The 21,788-nt window shown below is 36.0% G+C and overlaps 1 protein-coding gene across 10 annotated transcripts in view; it reads left to right on the forward strand.

The window, feature by feature from the left end:
* Positions 1-21,788, forward strand: part of Dock3 (dedicator of cytokinesis 3) — a 561,871-nt gene that overhangs the window by 411,498 nt on the left and 128,585 nt on the right. For all 10 annotated transcript variants that reach the window (XM_074059333.1, XM_074059340.1, XM_074059334.1 and 7 more), the window contains one exon: positions 50-197. In XM_074059333.1, coding sequence (XP_073915434.1) covers positions 50-197 — 148 coding nt within the window. The remainder of the gene's footprint in view (positions 1-49; positions 198-21,788) is intronic.

Genomic DNA, 21,788 nt, shown 5'->3' on the forward strand with positions numbered 1-21,788 from the left:
AGTAGTATGAACTTCTCAGTCTTACTGGTGTTTTTCTCCTGTGCCCAAGGCCGGATGCTTCTGAACGACTCCAAGAAGGGCCCAGCTCACCTGCACTACAGGCGACCATATGGCTGTGCAGTCCTAAGCATCTTGGATGTCATACAGTCACTCACAGAATTGAAGGAAGAAAAGGATTTTGTTCTTAAGGTTTACACGTGAGTAATGGACATCAGGAATCTTAATGATTTGCAGCACAAGACATCCCAGCACTATCCTGAGAGCAGCAGTTCTCAAGCCTTTGGACACAGGATCACCAGGATATAAAATAGGGAGTTTTTTGAAAATACAAAGATTTTGATCTAAGGTTTGGGATGGAACCCAAGCATCTTAATTTCAGGTCATTATGAAACGTTTGAATTTGGAATCTCCTATCCTAAAGTGAAAGTCTGTAGGTACACATTTCTTGTTCTCTTGAGAATATTCATTTATTTCCCAATCTTATGTATTTTCAGAAAAGCAAAATATAAGTTCTCATGTGTCTTGGATATAAAAGTCTTCTATGTCTAATATTTGCCCAACAGTTACTGTAACCGAGCTGGCCCATGGTACAGATTGCTTCAAAGAATAATCATGAGTCAGTCATGCCCTATCTTTGAAGAGAGCCAGTTTTTCTGAGGAGCCAAGATCTTACTCTTTACTTCTACTATCTGTAAGTCACATCCAACCAGGCATAACATTATTTGTAGTGTTCTTCAGCCAAGGAATCTGCCTTATAGAAGCAGTCCATCTCCTCATAACTCTTGTTAAATAATAGAGAAAAAAACAGAATTAAGAAAAGAAATACAGAATTCAAGCATATAATCTGTCTTTAATTATAGAAATTTAGAACCAAACAGTAATGTTTAAAATGATCTGTGGTGAGTTTTTAAAATGACTATATTGGGCCAGAGGTATGGCTCACATGATAGAGCACCTGCCTAGCAAGTGTGAAGCCCTGAGTTCAAACCCCACTACCACCAGTAAAACAATACAAAGCAAAAAGACAACTATATTTCTGAGAATTTAAAATAAAAATTTTAAATTTAAAATAAAAAAACAGCCCCCCAGCCGTGCACTGGTGGCTCTCGCCTGTAATCTTAGCTACTCATGAGGCAGATATCAGGAGGATTGCGGTTCAAAGCCAGCCCGGGCAAATAGTTTGTGAGAACCTGTCTTGAAAAAAACCATCACAGAAAGGGGCTGATGGAGTGGCTCAAGATGTAGGCCCTGAGCTCAAGCCCCAGTACCACAAAAAAAAAAAAAGTTCTCTTTTATTTTTAACCTAGTAACATTTTTCCAAATTTAGTCAAATTCTGCCAGTCACCATGTTAATATATCTTCATACTATTGTATAGACATTTTTCTGCATTAGCTGTTATTCTATCAGACTCAGACATGAAACAAACTTAATTCACAATTATATTTAACTCAGGGTTTTCTATAATTAGCCACATTTGATTAATTTCAAAATAAAAGCCCAAATAATTTCATCACATATTTTTTCTTCGGCTCTGTTCTTTTCAGAGTTGTGTACTTTATGAGGCAAGGTTCTTCCTTTGAAGTAGTCACTGACAAAAATTTGGCCAGTTTTCTCCTCCTTTTCCTCTTTTCTCTATATACTGAGTTTCTTCACTGTTGTATGGTAGAACCTTCTTCATATGCCTTATTCCTCTCTTTGCAAAGGACTAAACACAAATCCAAAAATCATCATTATTATCATCACTTTACTCCATTGTATCTCCTCCAAGGGCAAGGGACTTAGGATATTACTCTGGAATTATATGACTTTGCATGTATCAACTATGCCTTGCTATAGTGCAAATAATCATTTCAGATACAGGCTTGAACAGCATCCCTCCTGAAATCATGCTGTCATACGTAATTTGCTTAACTGCTTCTAAAACAACAATATTCAGTACCAATTGCCACTTTGCAAGAAGTGGGATTCATATGTAGTATTTTCTTAGTTCCTTCCTGTAGGCCATGTCAGTTTTTAAAAGCCGAAGAAAGATGTGTCTATAGAAAAGATAGTTTTAATTTATTCTTTTGAAGGACTAATAGAGTTAAAATTTAGAATAATTTTTCTACTTAAAAATGTTAATAGACTTTCTGACAGACTCCCAAATGCATGTTTGTGAAGTTGATTTTTTGTGAAGTGTAGAATTATTCTAGAATTAGTCATTTAAATACACATTAGCACAGTGAATCCAACCCTGAGGAGAAGCATTATTTTCCAGTATGTTTCACGTGACATGTTTGTTGGTTAAATTGAGTTGGAATCCTAAAGGGTTTCCTAATTGCTATAGATAGTGCTTTAAGCCTTTGTTAGGACAGGATTTTTACAAGAAAGAAAATCTCTTGTATAGATTTAATCAGTGAACTGTCAAAATATCTCAGTTGTTGACATTTCATCATTTTTTGCATTATTCAGTCAGCCTCTGTCATAGAAGATTCAAACTCCTGTATGTCTTTGCCAAGGATACTACTCTGATATTATTAACTATCCTGTGGACAGGAAAGACAGATACCACATCCTCTTAAGAAAATTGCAGCAAGCGAGACATGAAAACTAGCTTGCTTCCTGAATCAAAAGCTGGTCTGCATTTTAATCTGATATATAGGTATCATGTTTCTTGTTGGCTAGAGAGGAAATGTGTCACAAACAGGCACAGGGAGTACTGTCCCTGGAGCCTAAGAAATAAAAGGAAAGGCTTTCCAGGAGCTTAAACCAACAATGGAAAGGGTAGGTGTCCATAAATAGCACATGTCACCAAATACAAAATGACTCTGAATATGTGATGAATACTGTCCAATTTCATAATGAAAAAGTCCAAATAAGCATTTTAGGCCAACCTTAATGAAATAAATACTTTGGCATCTTAATTTAATATTTTGGTTTCAATATATTTCATATCACATGTTATGCAAAATATGTATCACAAATTATATACTCAATCACATATTATGTAAAATTGAGAAGTATTCCCCATTCTTACAGTTTGTGAAAAAAATTATTCAAATTCATCACACATATTCATGCCATCATCCTCCCTCTGTTATCTCTAGACCTACTTTCTGACGCAACAGACATGGTTTTCTGAGGCACAGTATTTTCACTTTCATCAGGCTTGTTTTGATGCATCATTCTTTGAATCCTTGATAATGTTTTCCCACCAGAAATTTATCTTGAGGCCCAACTACATATTTGCTTAATGGTTGGACAATCATGGTTGGTGTTTTGATTTGTTTTAAGTCCACTCGTGTGAACTTATTTTTCTGTTTTTAAGGTGATTTTTATAATAACATTCCACACTTTGATTTGGTGGTCATACCAAGCATTATTACTAACTGTGTATCTTTAGATGTAAATAATAATAATAATAATAATAATAATAATAATAAAAAACACCTGTCAGATAACTTTATGTGCAACTAAAACTTAACATTGATTGAGGTCATTTCAGGCTAATGTAACTTACCCATACATTACTCTGATGTCCAAAATAAAAGGATTCACAGGATGCCTGCTATAGTTTGGATCTGGAATGGCCCCGAAAGGCCCATGAGTTAAATGCTTACTCCCCAGCTTGATGCTGTTGGGATGTTGTGGTACTAAGTGGAGTCTAGTGGGAGGTCTTATGGTCATTTAGACATTCCTCTTTTTTTTTTTCCCGACCCCTGGTTCCTGACAACAACAATTCCATTCTGCTTCTGTGAGTTTTGACTTTTTTATCATTCACATGTAAGATCTGGTTTATTTTATGTTATATACTGTCCCCCAGATTCATCCATGTTACCACGAATGGCAGGATTTCCTTATTATGGCTAAATAATATTACATTGTGTGTGTGTGTGTGTGTGTGTGTGTGTGTGTGTGTGTGTGTATCCTATTTTCTTTAACCATTCATCTGTCACTGGGCACTTAGGGTGTTTCTTTGTCTTGGCTAGTGTGAATAATGCTGTAATGAACATTTGCATGCAGCTATCTATTTGAGATGCTGATTTCAATTTCTTTGGATATATACACAAAAATAGGATGGCTGGATTATATGGTAGTTCTACTATTAATTTTTTGATGAACCTCCATACTGTCTTCTGTAATAGTACCAAGTGACATTCCCACCAATATTATACAAAGGTTCCCTTTTCTCCACACCCTCACCAGTACTTGTTGTCTCTTGTCTTTTGATTATGGACTACCTAACAGGTATGAGTTGGTATCTCATTGTGGTTTTGCTTTGCATTTCTCTGATAATTAGTGATGAAATCACCTTTTCATATATCTGTTAGTCATTTGTATGCCTTCTTTGGAAACATGTCTGTTCAGATCCTTTCTCCATTTTTAATAGGAGTGGAGGTTCTTTTGCCATTGAGTTTTATGAGTTCCTAATATGTTTTTATATTAATCCTTTATTAAGACATGTGGTTTACAGATACTTTCTCCCATTCAGTAGGTTTCCTTTTCATTTTACTTATTATTTCCTTTGTTCTTCAAAAGCTTTTTAAAAATCTTAATAATAGTTTGTCTTCTTCTATTTCTTTCATCTATGTTCTATAGTTTTCAGTGTACAGATCTTTTACTTCCTTGGTTAAATGTATTCCCAAATATTTTATTCATTTTTGTGCTATTGTAAGTGGGATTGCTTTCTTAATTTGTTTTTGAATAGTTCATTGTTACTATATTGAAATGCAACTGATTTTTGTTTGTTGATTTTATGTCTTCCTACCTTACTGAATTCATTTATTCTAACAGATTTTATGGAGTTTTGATGGTTCTATATGTAAGATCATGCAATCTGCAAATGTAGATCACTTCTTCCTTTCTAATTTGAATCCTGTTTTATTTTTTTCTTGCCTATTTACTATATCTAGGACTTCCAGTACTGTGTTGAATAGAAGTGGTAATAGTGAACAACCCTGTTGCTATGATTTGGGTTTGGTTTGAATCAATCTGCCAAAGGTTCATGTGCTGAAAGCTTGATCCCCAGTGTGGTAGCAATGAGAGATTGTGGAGGCTTTACAAGATGGGCCTACTGGAAAGTAATTAAATCATTAAGGGCATTGTCCTTAGAAGTGATTGATACAGTTCTCAAGAGGTCCTGGTTAATATGATCCAGCAATACCACTCCTGGGGATATACCCAAAAGAATGTGACACAGGTTACTCGAGAGGCACCTGCACAGGTGCACTCCAGAGGCACAGCACTATTCACAATAGCCAAGTTATGGAAACAGCCAAGATGCCCCACTACTGATGAATGGATCAAGAAAATGTGGTATTTATACACAATGGAATTCTATCCAGCCATGAAGAAGAACGAAATGTTATCATTCGCTGGTAAATGGATGGAATTGGAGAACATCATTCTGAGTGAGGTTAGCCTGGCCCAAAAGACCAAAAATCGTATGTTCTCCCTCATATGTGGACATTAGATCAAGGGAAAACACAACAAAGGGAATGGACTTTAATCACATGATAAATCAAGAGCACAAAAGGGAGGTATGAAGATAGGTAAAACACCTAAAAAACTAGATAGCATTTGTTGCCTTCAACGCAGAGAAACTAAATCAGATATCTTAAAGCAACTGAGGCCAATAGGAGAAGGGGACCAGGAACTAGAGAAAAGGTTAGATCAAGAAGAATTAACCAAGAAGGTAACCCACGTGTACAAGAAATCAATGCGAGTCAACTCCCTATATAGCTATCCTTATCTCAACTAGCAAAAACCCTTGGTCCTTCCTATTATTGCTTATACATAATCTCTCTTCAACAAAACTAGAGATAAGGGCAAAATAGTTTCTGCCAGGTATCAAGGGGGTGAGGGGGAGAGGGAGGGGGCGTGCGGGTAAGGTAGGGAGTAGAAGAAGGAGGGAGAAATGACCCAAACATTGCATGTACATATGAATAAAAAAAAAAGAGTTTGTGGTTAGTTCCCATGAGAATAGGTTATTATTTTTTTTTCATTTTTCTTTTATTATTCATATGTGCATACAAGGCTTGGTTCATTTCTCCCCCCTGCCCCCACCCCCTCCCTTACCACCCACTCCACCCCCTCCCGCTCCCCCCCTCAATACCCAGCAGAAACTATTTTGCCCTTATCTCTAATTTTGTTGTAGAGAGAGTATAAGCAATAATAGGAAGGAACAAGGGGTTTTGCTGGTTGAGATAAGGATAGCTATACAGGGCATTGACTCACATTGATTTCCTGTGCGTGGGTGTTACCTTCTAGGTTAATTCTTTTTGATCTAACCTTTTCTCTAGTTCCTGGTCCCCTTTTCCTATTGGCCTCAGTTGCTTTAAGGTATCTGCTTTAGTTTCTCTGCATTAAGGGCAACGAATGCTAGCTAGTTTTTTAGGTGTCTTACCTATCCTCACCCCTCCCTTGTGTGCTCTCGCTTTTATCATGTGCTCATAGTCCAATCCCATTGTTGTGTTTGCCCTTGATCTAATGTCCACATATGAGGGAGAACATACGATTTTTGGTCTTTTGAGCCAGGCTAACCTCACTCAGAATGATGTTCTCCAATTCCATCCATTTACCAGCGAATGATAACATTTCGTTCTTCTTCATGGCTGCATAAAATACCATTGTGTATAGATACCACATTTTCTTAATCCATTCGTCAGTGGTGGGGCATCTTGGCTGTTTCCATAACTTGGCTATTGTGAATAGTGCTGCAATAAACATGGATGTGCAAGTGCCTCTGGAGTAACAGTCTTTTGGGTATATCCCCAAGAGTGGTATTGCTGGATCAAATGGTAGATCGATGTCCAGCTTTTTAAGTAGCCTCCAAATTTTTTTCCAGAGTGGTTGTACTAGTCTACATTCCCACCAACAGTGTAAGAGGGTTCCTTTTTCCCCGCATCCTCGCCAACACCTGTTGTTGGTGGTGTTGGTGATGATGGCTATTCTAACAGGGGTGAGGTGGAATCTTAGCGTGGTTTTAATTTGCATTTCCTTTATTGCTAGAGATGGTGAGCATTTTTTCATGTGTTTTCTGGCCATTTGAATTTCTTCTTTTGAGAAAGTTCTGTTTAGTTCACATGCCCATTTCTTTATTGGTTCATTAGTTTTGGGAGAATTTAGTTTTTTAAGTTCCCTGTATATTCTGGTTATCAGTCCTTTGTCTGATGTATAATTGGCAAATATTTTCTCCCACTCTGTGGGTGTTCTCTTCAGTTTAGAGACCATTTCTTTTGATGAACAGAAGCTTTTTAGTTTTATGAGGTCCCATTTATCTATGCTATCTCTTAGTTGCTGTGCTGCTGGGGTTTCATTGAGAAAGTTCTTACCTATACCTACTAACTCCAGAGTATTTCCTACTCTTTCTTGTATCAACTTAAGAGTTTGGGGTCTGATATTAAGATCCTTGATCCATTTTGAGTTAATCTTGGTATAGGGTGATATACATGGATCTAGTTTCAGTTTTTTGCAGACTGCTAACCAGTTTTCCCAGCAGTTTTTGTTGAAGAGGCTGCTATTTCTCCATCGTATATTTTTAGCTCCTTTGTCAAAGATAAGTTGCTCATAGTTGTGTGGCTTCATATCTGGATCCTCTATTCTGTTCCACTGGTCTTCATGTCTGTTTTTGTGCCAGTACCATGCTGTTTTTATTGTTATTGCTTTGTAATATAGTTTGAAGTCAGGTATCGTGATACCTCCTGCATTGTTCTTTTGACTGAGTATTGCCTTGGCTATTCGTGGCCTCTTGTGTTTCCATATAAATTTAACAGTAGATTTTTCAATCTCTTTAATGAATGTCATTGGAATTTTGATGGGAATTGCATTAAACATGTAGATTGCTTTAGGGAGTATCGACATTTTTACTATGTTGATTCTACCAATCCATGAGCATGGGAGATCTCTCCACTTTCTATAGTCTTCCTCAATCTCTTTCTTCAGAAGTGTATAGTTTTCCTTGTAGAGGTCTTTCACATCTTTTGTTAGGTTTACACCTAGGTATTTGATTTTTTTTGAGGCTATTGTAAATGGAATTGTTTTCATACAGAGAATAGGTTATTATAAAGAGAGCAAGTCTGGCCCCTGAATCTCTGTGGCTTCCTATTTCAGTATTTTGTTACAGCAGCAGAGAGTAAACTAAAACACTTGTTCTCTTCTTGATCTTAGAGGAACACCTTTCACTTTTCACCGTTGAATTAGCTGTGAGTGTATCATATATGACCATTGTTTTGAGATATATTTCTGATGATTTTTTTTTGAAGACAGGATGTTGCTATGTAGCCCGAGCTGGTCGAGAATTTGTGATCCTCCTGCCTCAGCCTCCCAAGTGCTGGGATGGTAGGCATGTACCACCATACCCAGCAGTACATTCCTTGTATGCCTAATTTATTGAGTTTTCATCATGAAAGAATATTGAATTTAATGAAACACTTTTTCTACATCTATTGAGAAGATTATGTGATTTTTAGTCTTAATTCTGTTCTTGTGGTATAGTATATTTATTGATTTGCTTATATTATTCTTGTAGCCCAAGGATAAATCTCACTTGATCATGATGTCTTATCCTTATAATGTGCTGTTGGATTCCATTTGCTAGCATTTTATTGATAATTTTGCATTTATTTCATCAAAGATGTTTGCCTGTGATTTTCCTTTCTGATAGTATCCTTATCTAGCTATGGGATCAGAGTAATGTTGGCCTCATAAAAAGGATTTAGAAGCTGGGCACAGTGGCTCACACCATAATGCCAGGTACTTGGGAATTGGACATCAGGAAGATTGTGGTTCAAGGCGAGCCCAGACGAACATTAGCAAACCCGTCTCAATAAATAAGCTGGGCATGGTGGCATGTGCCTGTGATCCCATCCATGCAGGAGACCATAGGTAGGAGGATTGCAGTCTGAGGCCATCCTGGGTAAAAACCTAAGACCCTATCTAAAAATAACTAAAGCAAAAAAAGGGCTGGGGGTGTAGCTCAAGTGGTAGGGTGCCTGCCTAGCAAGTGTGAGTCCCTGAGTTCAAACCCCAGTACTGCCAAATTTAAAAAGGGTTTAGAAATGTTGCCTCTTCTTCTTTATTTTTCTTTGGATGGGGCAGAATTTGATGAGAATTGACATTGATGCTTCTTCGTATATTTAGTAGATTTCACCTAGGAGGCCTCTGGTCCTGAGATTTTCAATATTGGGGAGGTTTATTTTCGATTTCTGTATTCATTATTAGTCTTCAGATTTTCTGTTTCTTCATGATGCAGTCTTTATAAATTTTATGTGTCTACAATTCTAGGTTATACAATTTTGCCATATTATTGCTTATAATAATTTCTTGTGATCCTTTATAGTTCTGTGGTATAAATTGTAGTATCACTACTTCCACTTAAAATTTTCTCTTTTTCTTTTTTTAGTCTAGCCAAAGGTTTGTCAATTTTGCTGATTTTTTTTCACAAAACCAATTTTTAGTTATATTGATCATTTCTATTTTCTTTTTAGTCCCTATTATTTCTTTTTCTCTAATTTTATTATTTTCTGACTTTCCTTTCATTGGGCTTTGTTTGCTTCTTTGTTCCTTGAAGCATACATTGTTTTCTTGAGATCTCTTTCTTTTTTCTTTCTGTAGACATTGCTATAAATGTCCCTCTTTGAACTTTTTTGCTGCATTCCATAAGTCTTGATAGGTTGTGTTTCCATTTTCATTTATCACAAAATGTATTTTAATTTTTTTTTCTTTTTGCACTACTGGAGTTTGAAATCACAGCCATGTACTTGTTAGGCAGGCTCACTACTTGAGCTGGACCCCCTATCCCTTTTTAGCCTTAGTTATTTTCAGGTAGGGTCTCAAGTTTTTGCCCAAGGCCATACTCAGACCACTATTCTCCTACCTACAGCCTCCTACATAGCTGAGATTATAGATACATGCCACAGTGTTCAATTTATTGGTTAAAGTGCGGCGACATCTCAAAAATTTTGCCTGGGCTGGCCTTGAACTTCAGTTCTTCCAGTCCTTGCCTCCCAAGTAGCTGGGATTACAGACTGAGTGTTTTTTTAATATAGGGTCTTATTGTGCTGCCCAAGCTGACCTCCAACACCTGGGCTCAAGCAGTCTACCTGCTTCAGCCTCCCCAGTATTTGGGACTATAGGTCCATATTACCATGCCTGGCTTGGATTTTACTTTTTGATTTCTTTTTTTAACCCGTTGGTTGATTAGGAGAGTATTGTTTCATTTTCACCTATTTGTGAATTTTCATTTTTTTCTCTTTATTGAATTCTAGTTTTATGCTGTTGTGGCTGGAAAATATAACTTGATATGAATTCAGTTTTCTTAAAGTTGGTAAGACTTGTTTCATGGCCTAATATATGCTCAATCCTAGAGAATGTTCCATGTGCACTAGAGAAGAACGTGTGTGCTGTGATGGAATATTCTGTATATGTTCTTAAAGTCCATCTGGTTTATAGTGTTACTCATGTCTGCTGTTTCTTATTGATTTTATGTTTGGATGACCTGCCCAGTGTTGAAGGTGGAGTAGTGAAGGCTGCAAATATTATTGCATTGCAATCTATGTCTCCCTTCAAAACTATTTATATTTGTTTTCTGTATTTAAGTGTCCCAATGTTGGGTGCATATATATTTACAATTGTATACTTTGAATAATTGACCCTTTATAATTACATAGACTTTCTATGTCCTGTGACAGATTTTTACTGAAAATCTATTTTGTCTAATATAAATAGAGCCATTACTGCGATCTTTTTTGGTTATCATTTGAATAGAATGTCTTTTTCCACCCTTTTGCTTTTAGCCTATTTGTGTCCTTAAAGCTAAAGGGAGTATTCTTTTAAGCAGCATATTGCTGGATCTTCCTTTTTCATCTGTCTTTAGATTCTAAAATTTAATTATTGACATGTAAGGACCTACATTACCATTTTGTTCACTATTTTCTGACTATTTTTGTAGTTCCTTTTTTTCTTTTTTCCTCTCTTGCGAGAGGAAAAAACATCTTGTGATGTTTTGATATTTTGTGCTGATATACTATTATTCCTTCTTCTTTATTTTTTGTGTAATTATTAAGGATTTTTTTCTGTGTTCCATGAGGTTTACATAAAACATCTTAGAGGGCTAAGCACAATGGTCAATGCCTGTATTCTCAGCTACTTGGGAAGTGGAGATTGGAAGGACCACAGTTCAAGGCCAGCCCAGGCAAAAAGTTAGTAAGGCCTCATCTCAACAAAGAAGCAGGTGTGCTAGTGCACACCTGTGATCCCAACCATGAAGGAAGTGTAGGTAGGGGGATTCCTGTCTGAGGCTGACCCAAGCAAAAAAGCACGGACCTGTGTGAAAGATAACTGAAGCAAAAATTGCTAAGAGCCCTGGCTCAAGTGATAGCACACCAAGCATAAGATCCTGAAGTCAAACCCCAGTATCTAAAAAAAACTCTTAGAATTACAATAATATACTTTAAGTTTCTAATAATTTCAGTTGTATATAAAAACTTCCCACACATACATTTTATGTTCTTCAGGTTGCCATTTATATCTCTTTTTTAATTTTTAAGATTTTATTAGCATATAACAGTTGTACATGGGGATACATTGTGATATTTACACATGTGTTTACAATATATCTTAGTTAGATTCACCCCTCCATTGTTCTCCCTGTTCCTCCCTCCCCTCCTTCTTAGAACAATTTCAGCAGGTTTCATCTTTCCCTTTTCATATATGAATAAAAGATACATCCACCATATTCCCTTTCAGCCATTTATATCTTTTTATAATTTGTGTCCATTAACAAATCATTATAGCTGTCACTATTAGTAAATTTTGTCTTTTAAACTTTATACTAATGTTATAAGCGATGTACATTACTACCATTATAGTGTTAGAGTATTCCAAAATTGACCATAAATATGTATACTTTCAAATGTTTTCATGTCACTAATTGACATCCTTTATTCAGCTGAAGAACTACATTTAGCATTTCTATCCTTTTCTTTGAAGCAGAGAAAGGGGGCTTATTACCAGCACAGGCAAAGTAAGCACTTCAGGACATCTTCAGAGTGCAGACATGGGCTTTAGGTTTAAATAGACAAAGAATTGGAGGCAGAGGGAAGGAGGTATGCATAATTATTAAACAACCCTAGTTATAGCTACGTGGATCGTTGTCTGAGTCCTTGGTTTGGGAGGGGTCCAAAGAAGCTATATATTCCAAGGTGAATAGCTTAGAACAAAGGACATAGTTACAAAATGGAAGCAAGAATTCTAAGCTTTCCTCCTACCTTTAGTTAATTCATAGATCCAAGTAAGAAGTCAGTGCTTCTCAGCAAAAGCTGTTTAAGTATCTGTTACAATTCCCCCTTTATGTTTAAACATTCCTCAATCTTGAAGAAATTAGGGGGTTGGCCAATCTGGCCTTGTAGGTTTCAGGCCAGTGAGTGATATAGTACAGGAGAAGGGAACAAGTTGTTTCTGGGCATACCATCCTTAATGCACCCGATCTCATCTGATCTTGGAAACTAAGCAAGGTTGGGCCTGCTTAGTACTTGGATGGGAGAAGTGCACAAGTCATAATAGCTGAAGAATATAAGTTAAAAGAACATATTGTTTAAGCCTGAAACTAGAAACACCATAATAAAGCAGAATACAAAAGACATCCAATTAAATACATCATGTAGACGATTCTCTTTTTTTTAATTTTTATTGTTTTATTATTTATATGTGCATACAATGCTTGGGCCATTTCTCCCCCCTGCCCCCACCCCCTCCCTTACCACCCACTCCGCCCCCTCCCTCTTCCCCCCACCCCCTCAATACCCAGCAGAAACTATTTTGCCCTTATCTCTAATTTTGTTGAAGAGAGAGTATAAGCAGTAATAGCAATAATAGGAAGGAACAAGGGTTTTTGCTAGTTGAGATAAGGATAGCTATACAGAGAGTTGACTCACATTAATTTCCTGTACGTGTGTGTTACCTTCTAGGTTAATTCTTTTTGATCTAACCTTTTCTCTAGTAACTGGTCTCCTTCTCCTATTGGCCTCAGTTGCTTTTAAGTTGCTTTAGTTTCTCTGTGTTGAGGGCAACAAATGCTAGCTAATTTTTTATGTGTCTTACCTAGAGGATCCTCTTTTTTAAAGAACTTGAGTAAGGGCAAATAAAAATATGTATTTAGAGCCAGTAGAAATAGCAATTTTTCTCTCTACTTAAATAGAAGGCCTTAGCCAAAACTATGAATTTTCCTTCTGTCAAAGATGTGTTGGGTAACCTGGTTAAAACTTCTTCTTCACAACCTCTGGACTTTGTTTATTTTTGGAAAGACTGACAAAAGTGAATTCATTTGGATTCTGACAACTCCCCTTGTGTCTGAATAATTTTCTCTAAACTCTTTGTCTCTGAACAGTTTTTTCTCAAGATACCTGCCAATTACCACTCTGTAGTTTGACTTTAATGAAAGTCCCTCAAGGTGGAACAGGTTCTGCCTGGGGGAGTTGGTACAAGTGGGAAGGGGAGGTGGTGGGGAAAGAGTGTATATAGTGCAAAAGAGTGAATATAATGCGAATACGATGCACACATGTATGTAAGTGGAAAAATGATACCTGTTGAAACTATTCCAGGCATGGGGAGAGAGGGATAAAGGAGAATGGGGGGTGGAATTCAAATATGTTATATTTGATATAAGAATTTTTGTAAATACCACAATGTACCCTCCCACCCAGCACAATAATAATAAAAAAAAAAGTCCCTCAATTGCTGAGGTTAGCTTTTTCACGGATGATCTGATCTGATCCTATGTTGGAGGGACATATGTTGTCAACAGACAACAGTTACAAAGTTTTACAAGAACAATACAATACAAAACAAAACCAACAAAAGCAAATATTTTTTAAAACACTAACTCATTTGACAAATAGGTACTCGTAAGAGTCATTCTTTATGAACCTGACTGCAAATGTTCCAGAGAACAATCAAAACTATAATAACAAAAGACTTAGAATAGCTATAGTTAAAATTTTGAAAAACAATTCAGCAGCTGACAGAACAGTCCATTTATTTCCATTGCATACAGAATTTTAGGATAATAATTATGATAGACAACATTATGTCAGCACTGACAAGCTGTCCTTGTTACAATTAAGAATTCATGGACACAAACCTTCAGAAGCATCACTAACAAATTAATTTGTACACCAGTGCTTTCCTAAGTTTTGCATTCTAGAAGGTTATATATTTGGGGAATATAAATATCTTTAATACACATTGAAGTAAGCAACAATTAGGCATCACAGCTACACAAATGTCATGTATACATACTAATTTAGCTTTTTCCTTTAGCGTACAATTTTGAATGTTTAGCTCAGTAAGGTAATGGGTGTACAGCACTGACAGATATGAAAACTTTAGGTCTCTTAAAAGGGGAACAGTCCCTGTCATTCCAGATAGACTTATTTCCTAATGTGCAAGTATATCTCATATATACAATAATACTTATTTTGTTCAGACAAGTAGATGTAGGCATGTCCAAATGGCAGGCAAAAGAAATTTCAGAAGTTTTGCTTGTATGTAGAAGGTTTAGATGCAATGAAAAGAGATCATCAGCTGGTCATTTTACTTGTATTAAATTTATACATTTTTTACTGCAAACGTTTGTACAAAATTTAGATAAAGTTCAGACATATAGCTCTACATACTTTTAATCACATACATATAGGGCACTGAAGATATTAGAATCACCTAAAATAATAGTTGTTTAATCAGTTTTAGGGTAGCCATTTAAAAGATTTTGACATAAACATATATTTAAATGAACTCAGATTCAGTGAAAGTTCACTTTTCTAAATAGTCAAAAGCCTGACAGCATCTGCTAAAAACACAAGTAGTTATCTTGATAAAATATAAAATCTTTCTTTTAAGTCAATTTTTGCAAATGTTACTAAGAACAGAATAATAAATTTTAAGCCTTAAATAGAGAATTGGGTTTTAGTAAATTAATTTTTAACCTTTGATTTTGACTTTAGAAAATTCTTTAGGTAATTATTAAATTATAGTCAACTTAATCACATACGTAAGCTTTTCATAATCTCCATTTTTTACATACTTCTTAAGACATACTCATACACTTTATGACTTTTTCTGAGCCTTCTGGTTTTTGGGGGTTTTGTTTGCTTGCTTGCTTTTGCTTTTGCTTTTGTTTTGGGTATGGCCGCAGACATTGGCTGAATTAAGACACAAGGTTGCTTCAGGGTCCATGATGATCACATAAAATATTACCAGTTTTCAATACTAATGTCAGTATGTATTTGCTTAATGTTCCACTCTAAATGGGCTTCCCCGTCTTATAGAAAAGATATGGTCACACTGTGGCTAAGAAAGTGACTCAGCAAGTTAATCACCTTTCTTGGAAGAATAAGAGAATGATAGTGATTACATTTTGATTTTAAAATTAATCTTTTATCCTCAAAAAATTAAACATAGGAGCTGGGTATGGTAGCTCACAACCTATTATCCTAGCTACTTTGGGAGGTAGAGAGATTGGGAGAATTGTGGTTCTAGGCAACCTGGGCAAAAAGTTTGTGAAATTCTTCCATCTCAACCAATAAAAAGTTGGGTGTGATGGCATGCGCTGTCATCCCAGCTATGTGGGAAGTGTAAATCAGAAGCCTATGGTCCAGACCGGTGTAGGCATGAACACATGACCTATCCCAAATATAACTAAAGCAAAAAGGGTTGGGGCCATGGCTCAAGTGGTAGCATGCTTGCTTCACAAGTGTGAGGCCCTGAGTTCAAAATCTCCCAAAAAATTAAACATAGAACTACCATATGATCCAAAGGAAATGAAATCAATATGTCAAGATATTTACCCTTCCATGTTTATTGCAGTATTATTCACATTAGCCAAGAAATAAAAATAACCTAACTGTCCATCAGTGATAAATTGATAAAGAAAATATGGTACGTAAACACAGTCAAATACTACTCAGCCATAAAAAAGACTGAAATTTACCATTTGTGATGACATGGATGGAACTAAAGTCATTATGTTAAGTTAAATAAAGCAGCCACAGAAAGTTAAGTACTACATGATCTCATTCATGTGGAATATTAAGAGAGTTAATGTTGTAGATGTTGAAATGGTCACCTGATGCTGGGGAAAGTAAAGGGTGGGATTATTGGATAGTGAGTTTCAGTTAGGAGAAAGAAATTCTCATGTGTTATTTTACAATAGGGTGACTATAGAGACTATAATATACTGTATATTTTGAAAAGCTAGAAGAAAAGATTTTGAAGATTTTCACCATAAATAAATGGGGTTGGGGATATAGCACATTGTTAGAACACTTGCCTGGCATGCATGAGTTCCTGGGTTTAATCCTAGCACTGCAAAAAAGAAAGAAAGAAAGAAAAAAGAAATGGCAAATGTTTGAGGGGATAGATTTTTTTTACCTTATTTAACAGTGCACAATTTATACACATAATGAAACATTACTTAGTACCCCATTTATATATGTATAATTTTGTTTTCTGTCAGCTTTAAATAATTTTAACTTTAAACAATATTAACAATATTTTGTTTAACCTGTAATGATTCATCAACAGCAATAACAACAAAAAATGCTAGGAGTAAAAGCCATATCACAGGCTTTATAGAACATGTTATTTTCAGAGTATTTCTCTTCTTTATGGTCAGCATTTTGTTTTAGTGTTGTTGAGTTATCCTACTTTTGTTAACCAATACAGGCACAAATTATATTTAAAAACAGCATTAATATTTCTGTTAGTTAAAACTTGGACACTTTTAACCTAAGGTATAACCCTTAATGAAATTAATGCAGATGTGTAATAATTTACCACAAAGATGCAAATAAGAACACAGATCACACAGTTGAAAAGCTTCTGTGAAAGAGCAAAGCACAAAAGAAATCCCATCCATATCAATTATAGCAACAGTATATTTGTTTAATGAGATGAAAAATTTCCCATAATATAAAATTTCGCCAGAGTCAAAAAGCAAAATTCACCTATATATAAAATTAAGAGATTCATGAAGATACTAAGAAACACAAAAAGACTAAAAGTAAACAGGCTATGTTTAATGATCAGTGCAAACAGAATGCAAACAAATGTCACAATATTAATGATAAAAATAAAGTATAAGAAAAAAGGTATGATATAGATATATTGTGTTACTAGTATCAGGGATTGATGAAAAGAGAACACATGCCAACTATAAGGTTATAAGGTGGCCTATTTCCCCCTCCAAGAACCCATAATCACTGTAGGAAGCAAAGTAACTTCTTGGAATGGCACAAACACAGCATATGACACACCTCTCCTTCAGCACCAAAATTCCTATCAGGACCAGCCCTTGATTACTTGGTCTCTGTGCAGTAGAGCTGTTTGCTACCTGTTAAACTCAGAGTTCACACTCCCATTCTGGTGAATTTTCACAACAGTCCATGTGCTTCATTTAAGGGAACACTGGCCAAACTCAGCCTTAGCATTTCTATCTTCTAATCTGAGAAGAGAAAGCAGCACCAGAACCAGGCACCTTTTGCAGCACTTCTGCCTTCTCTCCACTATTCCAGAAAGCCCCCTTTTTTCTCTACAAGGATAGAAATTTCATTTTATACCAATATATGGTGGAATACAGTGAGATCTAATTGTCATGACCTGTATACACGTAAAGTATAATAGCCAAATTATTAAAAACATAAAGAAGAATACACTAAAAGAAGACAAAAATAAGTATGTACGTATGGAGAAAATCTTATTTAAGGAAATCTGAAAAGGTTGATGCAACAGATAATTATAGCATCATTAAACACTTACTATGGGCTCTTGTCACCTCTGTTTAACAACTGAGGAAACAAGGGACAGAATGGTAAGAAGCACGCCTGAATGGCCTACGATACATGTTGTTAATTACTTGCTCCCTACTTATAAATAGGGTGATCATAATTTATAGTCTAAACAAGAGTATCATGATAGTCACACAAGTGATATGATGCCAGAACAACAGGAGTAAATGATGTATCCCAGCTCACCAGATCATATGGTCTTCCCAACTCTAAACAATATTTTGTCCAAAAACCAGAACATATCTTTTCCCATTGCCCATAAAACATTTACAAAAATTTTTCATGGAAAAAAATTTCCATGATTTAAGGCACAAATTACAGAAGCTAAACTCGAATCAAGCATAGTTGGTATATAATGTGTCATATCAATCAAACATGAAAAACTCTACAGTCATCCTGATACAAAAAGAAGTATCTGACAAAGTTCAGCATTCATTCTCAATTACTTAACAATTTTGAGTTAGTAAACTAGGAATGAAATGTTATTTCTTCAGGTTGAGGAAGCTAAAGTTACTTTGTAGATTTCCCTGAGATCAAAACAAATCAAGATGTAGATGCATAGTATATATAGATAAAAATACATGTAAATGTTGAGTAGCATAGGTATAAATGTATAGTGTGTTTATGTAAGTGATGTACATAAATGTGACACCTTTGTTCACAACAAAATTTAAATTTGAGGCTCATTCTATAAGCCTTATGGGCTTGTATATTAGTTTTTTGTGGCCACTGTAGCACATTATCACTTGGTGACCTTAGATAACAGAAATACATTCTCAACATTCTGAGACCAGAATTCTAAAATCAAAATGTCAGAGAATCACACTCTCTATGGCTACTGGGGTTTGAACTCAAGGCCTCACATTTGCTAGACAATTGCTCTACCAGTTTAGCAATGTCCCAAGTCCTTTTTTGCTTTAGATTTTGGATAGAGTCTGGGGTTTTTCCTGGGGCAAGCCTTGGGCTATGATACTCCTATGTGTGCTTCTCTGTAACTGAGATTACAGGCATGAAGTTACACTGCCCAGTTTATTTGTTGAGATGGAGTTCTTCTAACTTTTCCTGACTGGCCTCAAACTGTGATCCTCCTGATTTCTGCCTCCTAAGGAGTTGGGATAACAGGCATATTTTTCACACTTGTCCCTCCCCCTGCTCTGTTTTTGGTTTTGTTTTATTATATTCATATATGCATACAATCTTTGGGTCATTTCTCTCCCCTTCACCCCCACCCCCTCCCTTCCTCCCCCTCCCTTCCTTACCCCGCCTAACCCCTCGCTACCAGGCAGAAACTATTTTGCCCTTATCTCTAGTTTTGTTGAAGAGAGAGTATAAGTAATAATAGGAAGGACCAAGGATTTTTGCTAGTTGAGGTAAGGATAGCTATACTGGGAGTTGACTCTCATTGCTTTTCCTGTACAAGTGTGTTACCTTCTAAGTTAATTGTTCTTGAACTAACCTTTTCTCAATTTCCTGGTCCCCCTTCTCCTATTGGTCTCAGTTGCTTTAAAGTATCTGCCTTAATTTCTCTGCGTTGAGGGCAACAAATGTTATCTAGTTTTTTGGGTATTTTACCTATTCTCATACCTTCCTTGTGTGTTCTCACTTTATCATGTGATCAAAGTCCAATCCCCTTGTTGTGTTTGCCCTTGATCTAATGTCCGCATATGAGGGAGAACATATGATTTTTGGTCTTTTGGACCAAGCTAACCTCACTTAGAATGATGTTCTCCAGTTCCATCCATTTACCTGCGAATGATAACATTTCATTCTTCTTCATGGCTACATAGAATTCCATTGTGTATAGATACCACATTTTCTTAATCCATTCGTCGGTAGTGGGGTATCTTGGCTATTTCCATAGCTTGGCTATTGTGAATAGTGCCGCAATAAACATGGGTGTGCAGGTGCCTCTGGAGTAACCTGTGTCACAGTCTTTTGGGTATATCCCCAAGAGTGGTATTGCTGGATCATATGGTAGATCAATGTTTAGATTTTTAAGAAGCCTCCCAATTTTTTTCCAGAGTGGTTGTACTAGTTTACATTCCCACCAGCAGTTTAAGAGTGTTCCTTTTTCCCCACATCCTCACCAACACCTATTGTTAGTGGTGTTGCTAATATTGGTTATTCTAACGGGAGTGAGGTGGAATCTTAGTGTGGTTTTAATTTGCATTTCCTTTATTGCTAGGGATAGTGAGCATTTATTCATGTGTTTTTTGGCCATTTGAATTTCTTCTTTTGAGAAAGTTCTGTTTAGTTCACTTGCCCACTTCTTTATTGGTTCATTAATTTTGGGAGAATTTAGTTTTTTGAGTTCCCTATATATTCTGGTTATCAGTCCTTTGTCTGATGTGTAGCTGGCAAATATTTTCTCCCACTCTGTGGGTGTTCTCTTCAGTTTAGAGACCATTTCTTTTGTTGAGCAGAAGCTTTTTAGTTTCATGAAGTCCCTTTTATCTATGCTATCTCTTAGTTGCTGAGCTGCTGGGATTCCATTGAGAAAATTCTTACCTATACCTACTAATTCCAGAGTATTTCCTACTCTTTCCTGTATCAACTTTAGAATTTGGGGTCTGATATTAAGATCCTTGATCCCTTTTGAGTTAATATTGGTATAGGGTGATAAACATGGATCTAGTTTCAGTTTTTTGCAGACTGCTAACCAGTTTTCCCAGCAGTTTTTGTTGAAGAGGCTGTCTTTTCTCCATCGTATATTTTTAGCGCCTTTGTCAAAGACAATTTGGTTATAGTTGTGTGGCTTCGTATCCGGGTCCTCTGTTCTTTTCCACTGGTCTTCATGTCTGTTTTTGTGCCAGTACCATGCTGTTTTTATTGTTATTGCTTTGTAATATAGTTTGAAGTCAGGTATTGTGATACCTCCAGCGTTGTTCTTTTGACTGAGTATTGCCTTGGCTATTTGTGGCCTCTTGTGTTTCCATATAAATTTGACAGTATATTTTTCAATCTCTTTGATGAATGTCATTGGGATTTTGATGGGAATTGCATTAAACATGTAGATTTCTGGTTTTTTTTAACTTGCTGTATATTAATTGTACAAAGGTGGTTTATTGTGATATTTCCATACATTCATCTAATGTACTTTCATCATATTCACCACCTCTATTCTATTCTTTTTTGTAGAATTTTTACTGGGTTTCATTATTCTATTTTCATACATGAATTTAGTGTACCTTTATCATATTCTTCCCCTATCACTCTCCTTTCACCCTGCCACCTTCCACTGGTCCTCCCCCAAACACTCCCCCTTTTACATTCATGTCATTATTTTTAGGTCTACATCATTCATAGGAGAAAATAGGTAATAAATTTGTCTTTCTGAGTGTGTTCATTTCACTAGATATGATGCTCTCTCTCCAGTTCCATTTTCCTGCAAATGACATAATTTTATTATTCTCATTGCTGAATAATACCCCATTGTGTTTTTTATACTACATTTTCTTTATAAGTTGATGGGAATCTAGGCTATTTCCCATGCTTGCTATTGTGAATAGCATTGTAATGAATGAATATGGATGTGCAGTATCTCTTGTATGCTGACTTAACATTCCTTTAGTTTACGCCCAGGAGTGGTATCATATGGTAGTTGTTTATTGATAAGCTACCATACTAATTTCCATAGTAGCTGCAGTGATTTGCATTCATAAGTCAGGACATAAGGATTCTTTTTTGCCCTACATCCTCACCAGCATTTGTTATTTCTTTTCTTGATGATAGCTATTCTGACTATGCTGAGATGCAATCTCATTGATGTTTTGATTTGCATTTCCTTTATGACTAAGCATATTGAACATTTCTTCATGTATTTATTTGCCGTTTGTACTTCTTTAGAGAAGTGTCTGCTCAACTCATTTACTAATTGCGTTTTCTTTTCTTTCAGTGTTTTTTTGAGGTCTTTATGTACTCTGAGTCTTAATCCTTTTGTCAGATAGATAGCTGGCAAAGATTTT

This window comes from Castor canadensis, chromosome 17 (genome assembly GCF_047511655.1).
Source record: "Castor canadensis chromosome 17, mCasCan1.hap1v2, whole genome shotgun sequence".
Taxonomy (NCBI): Eukaryota; Metazoa; Chordata; class Mammalia; order Rodentia; family Castoridae; genus Castor; species Castor canadensis.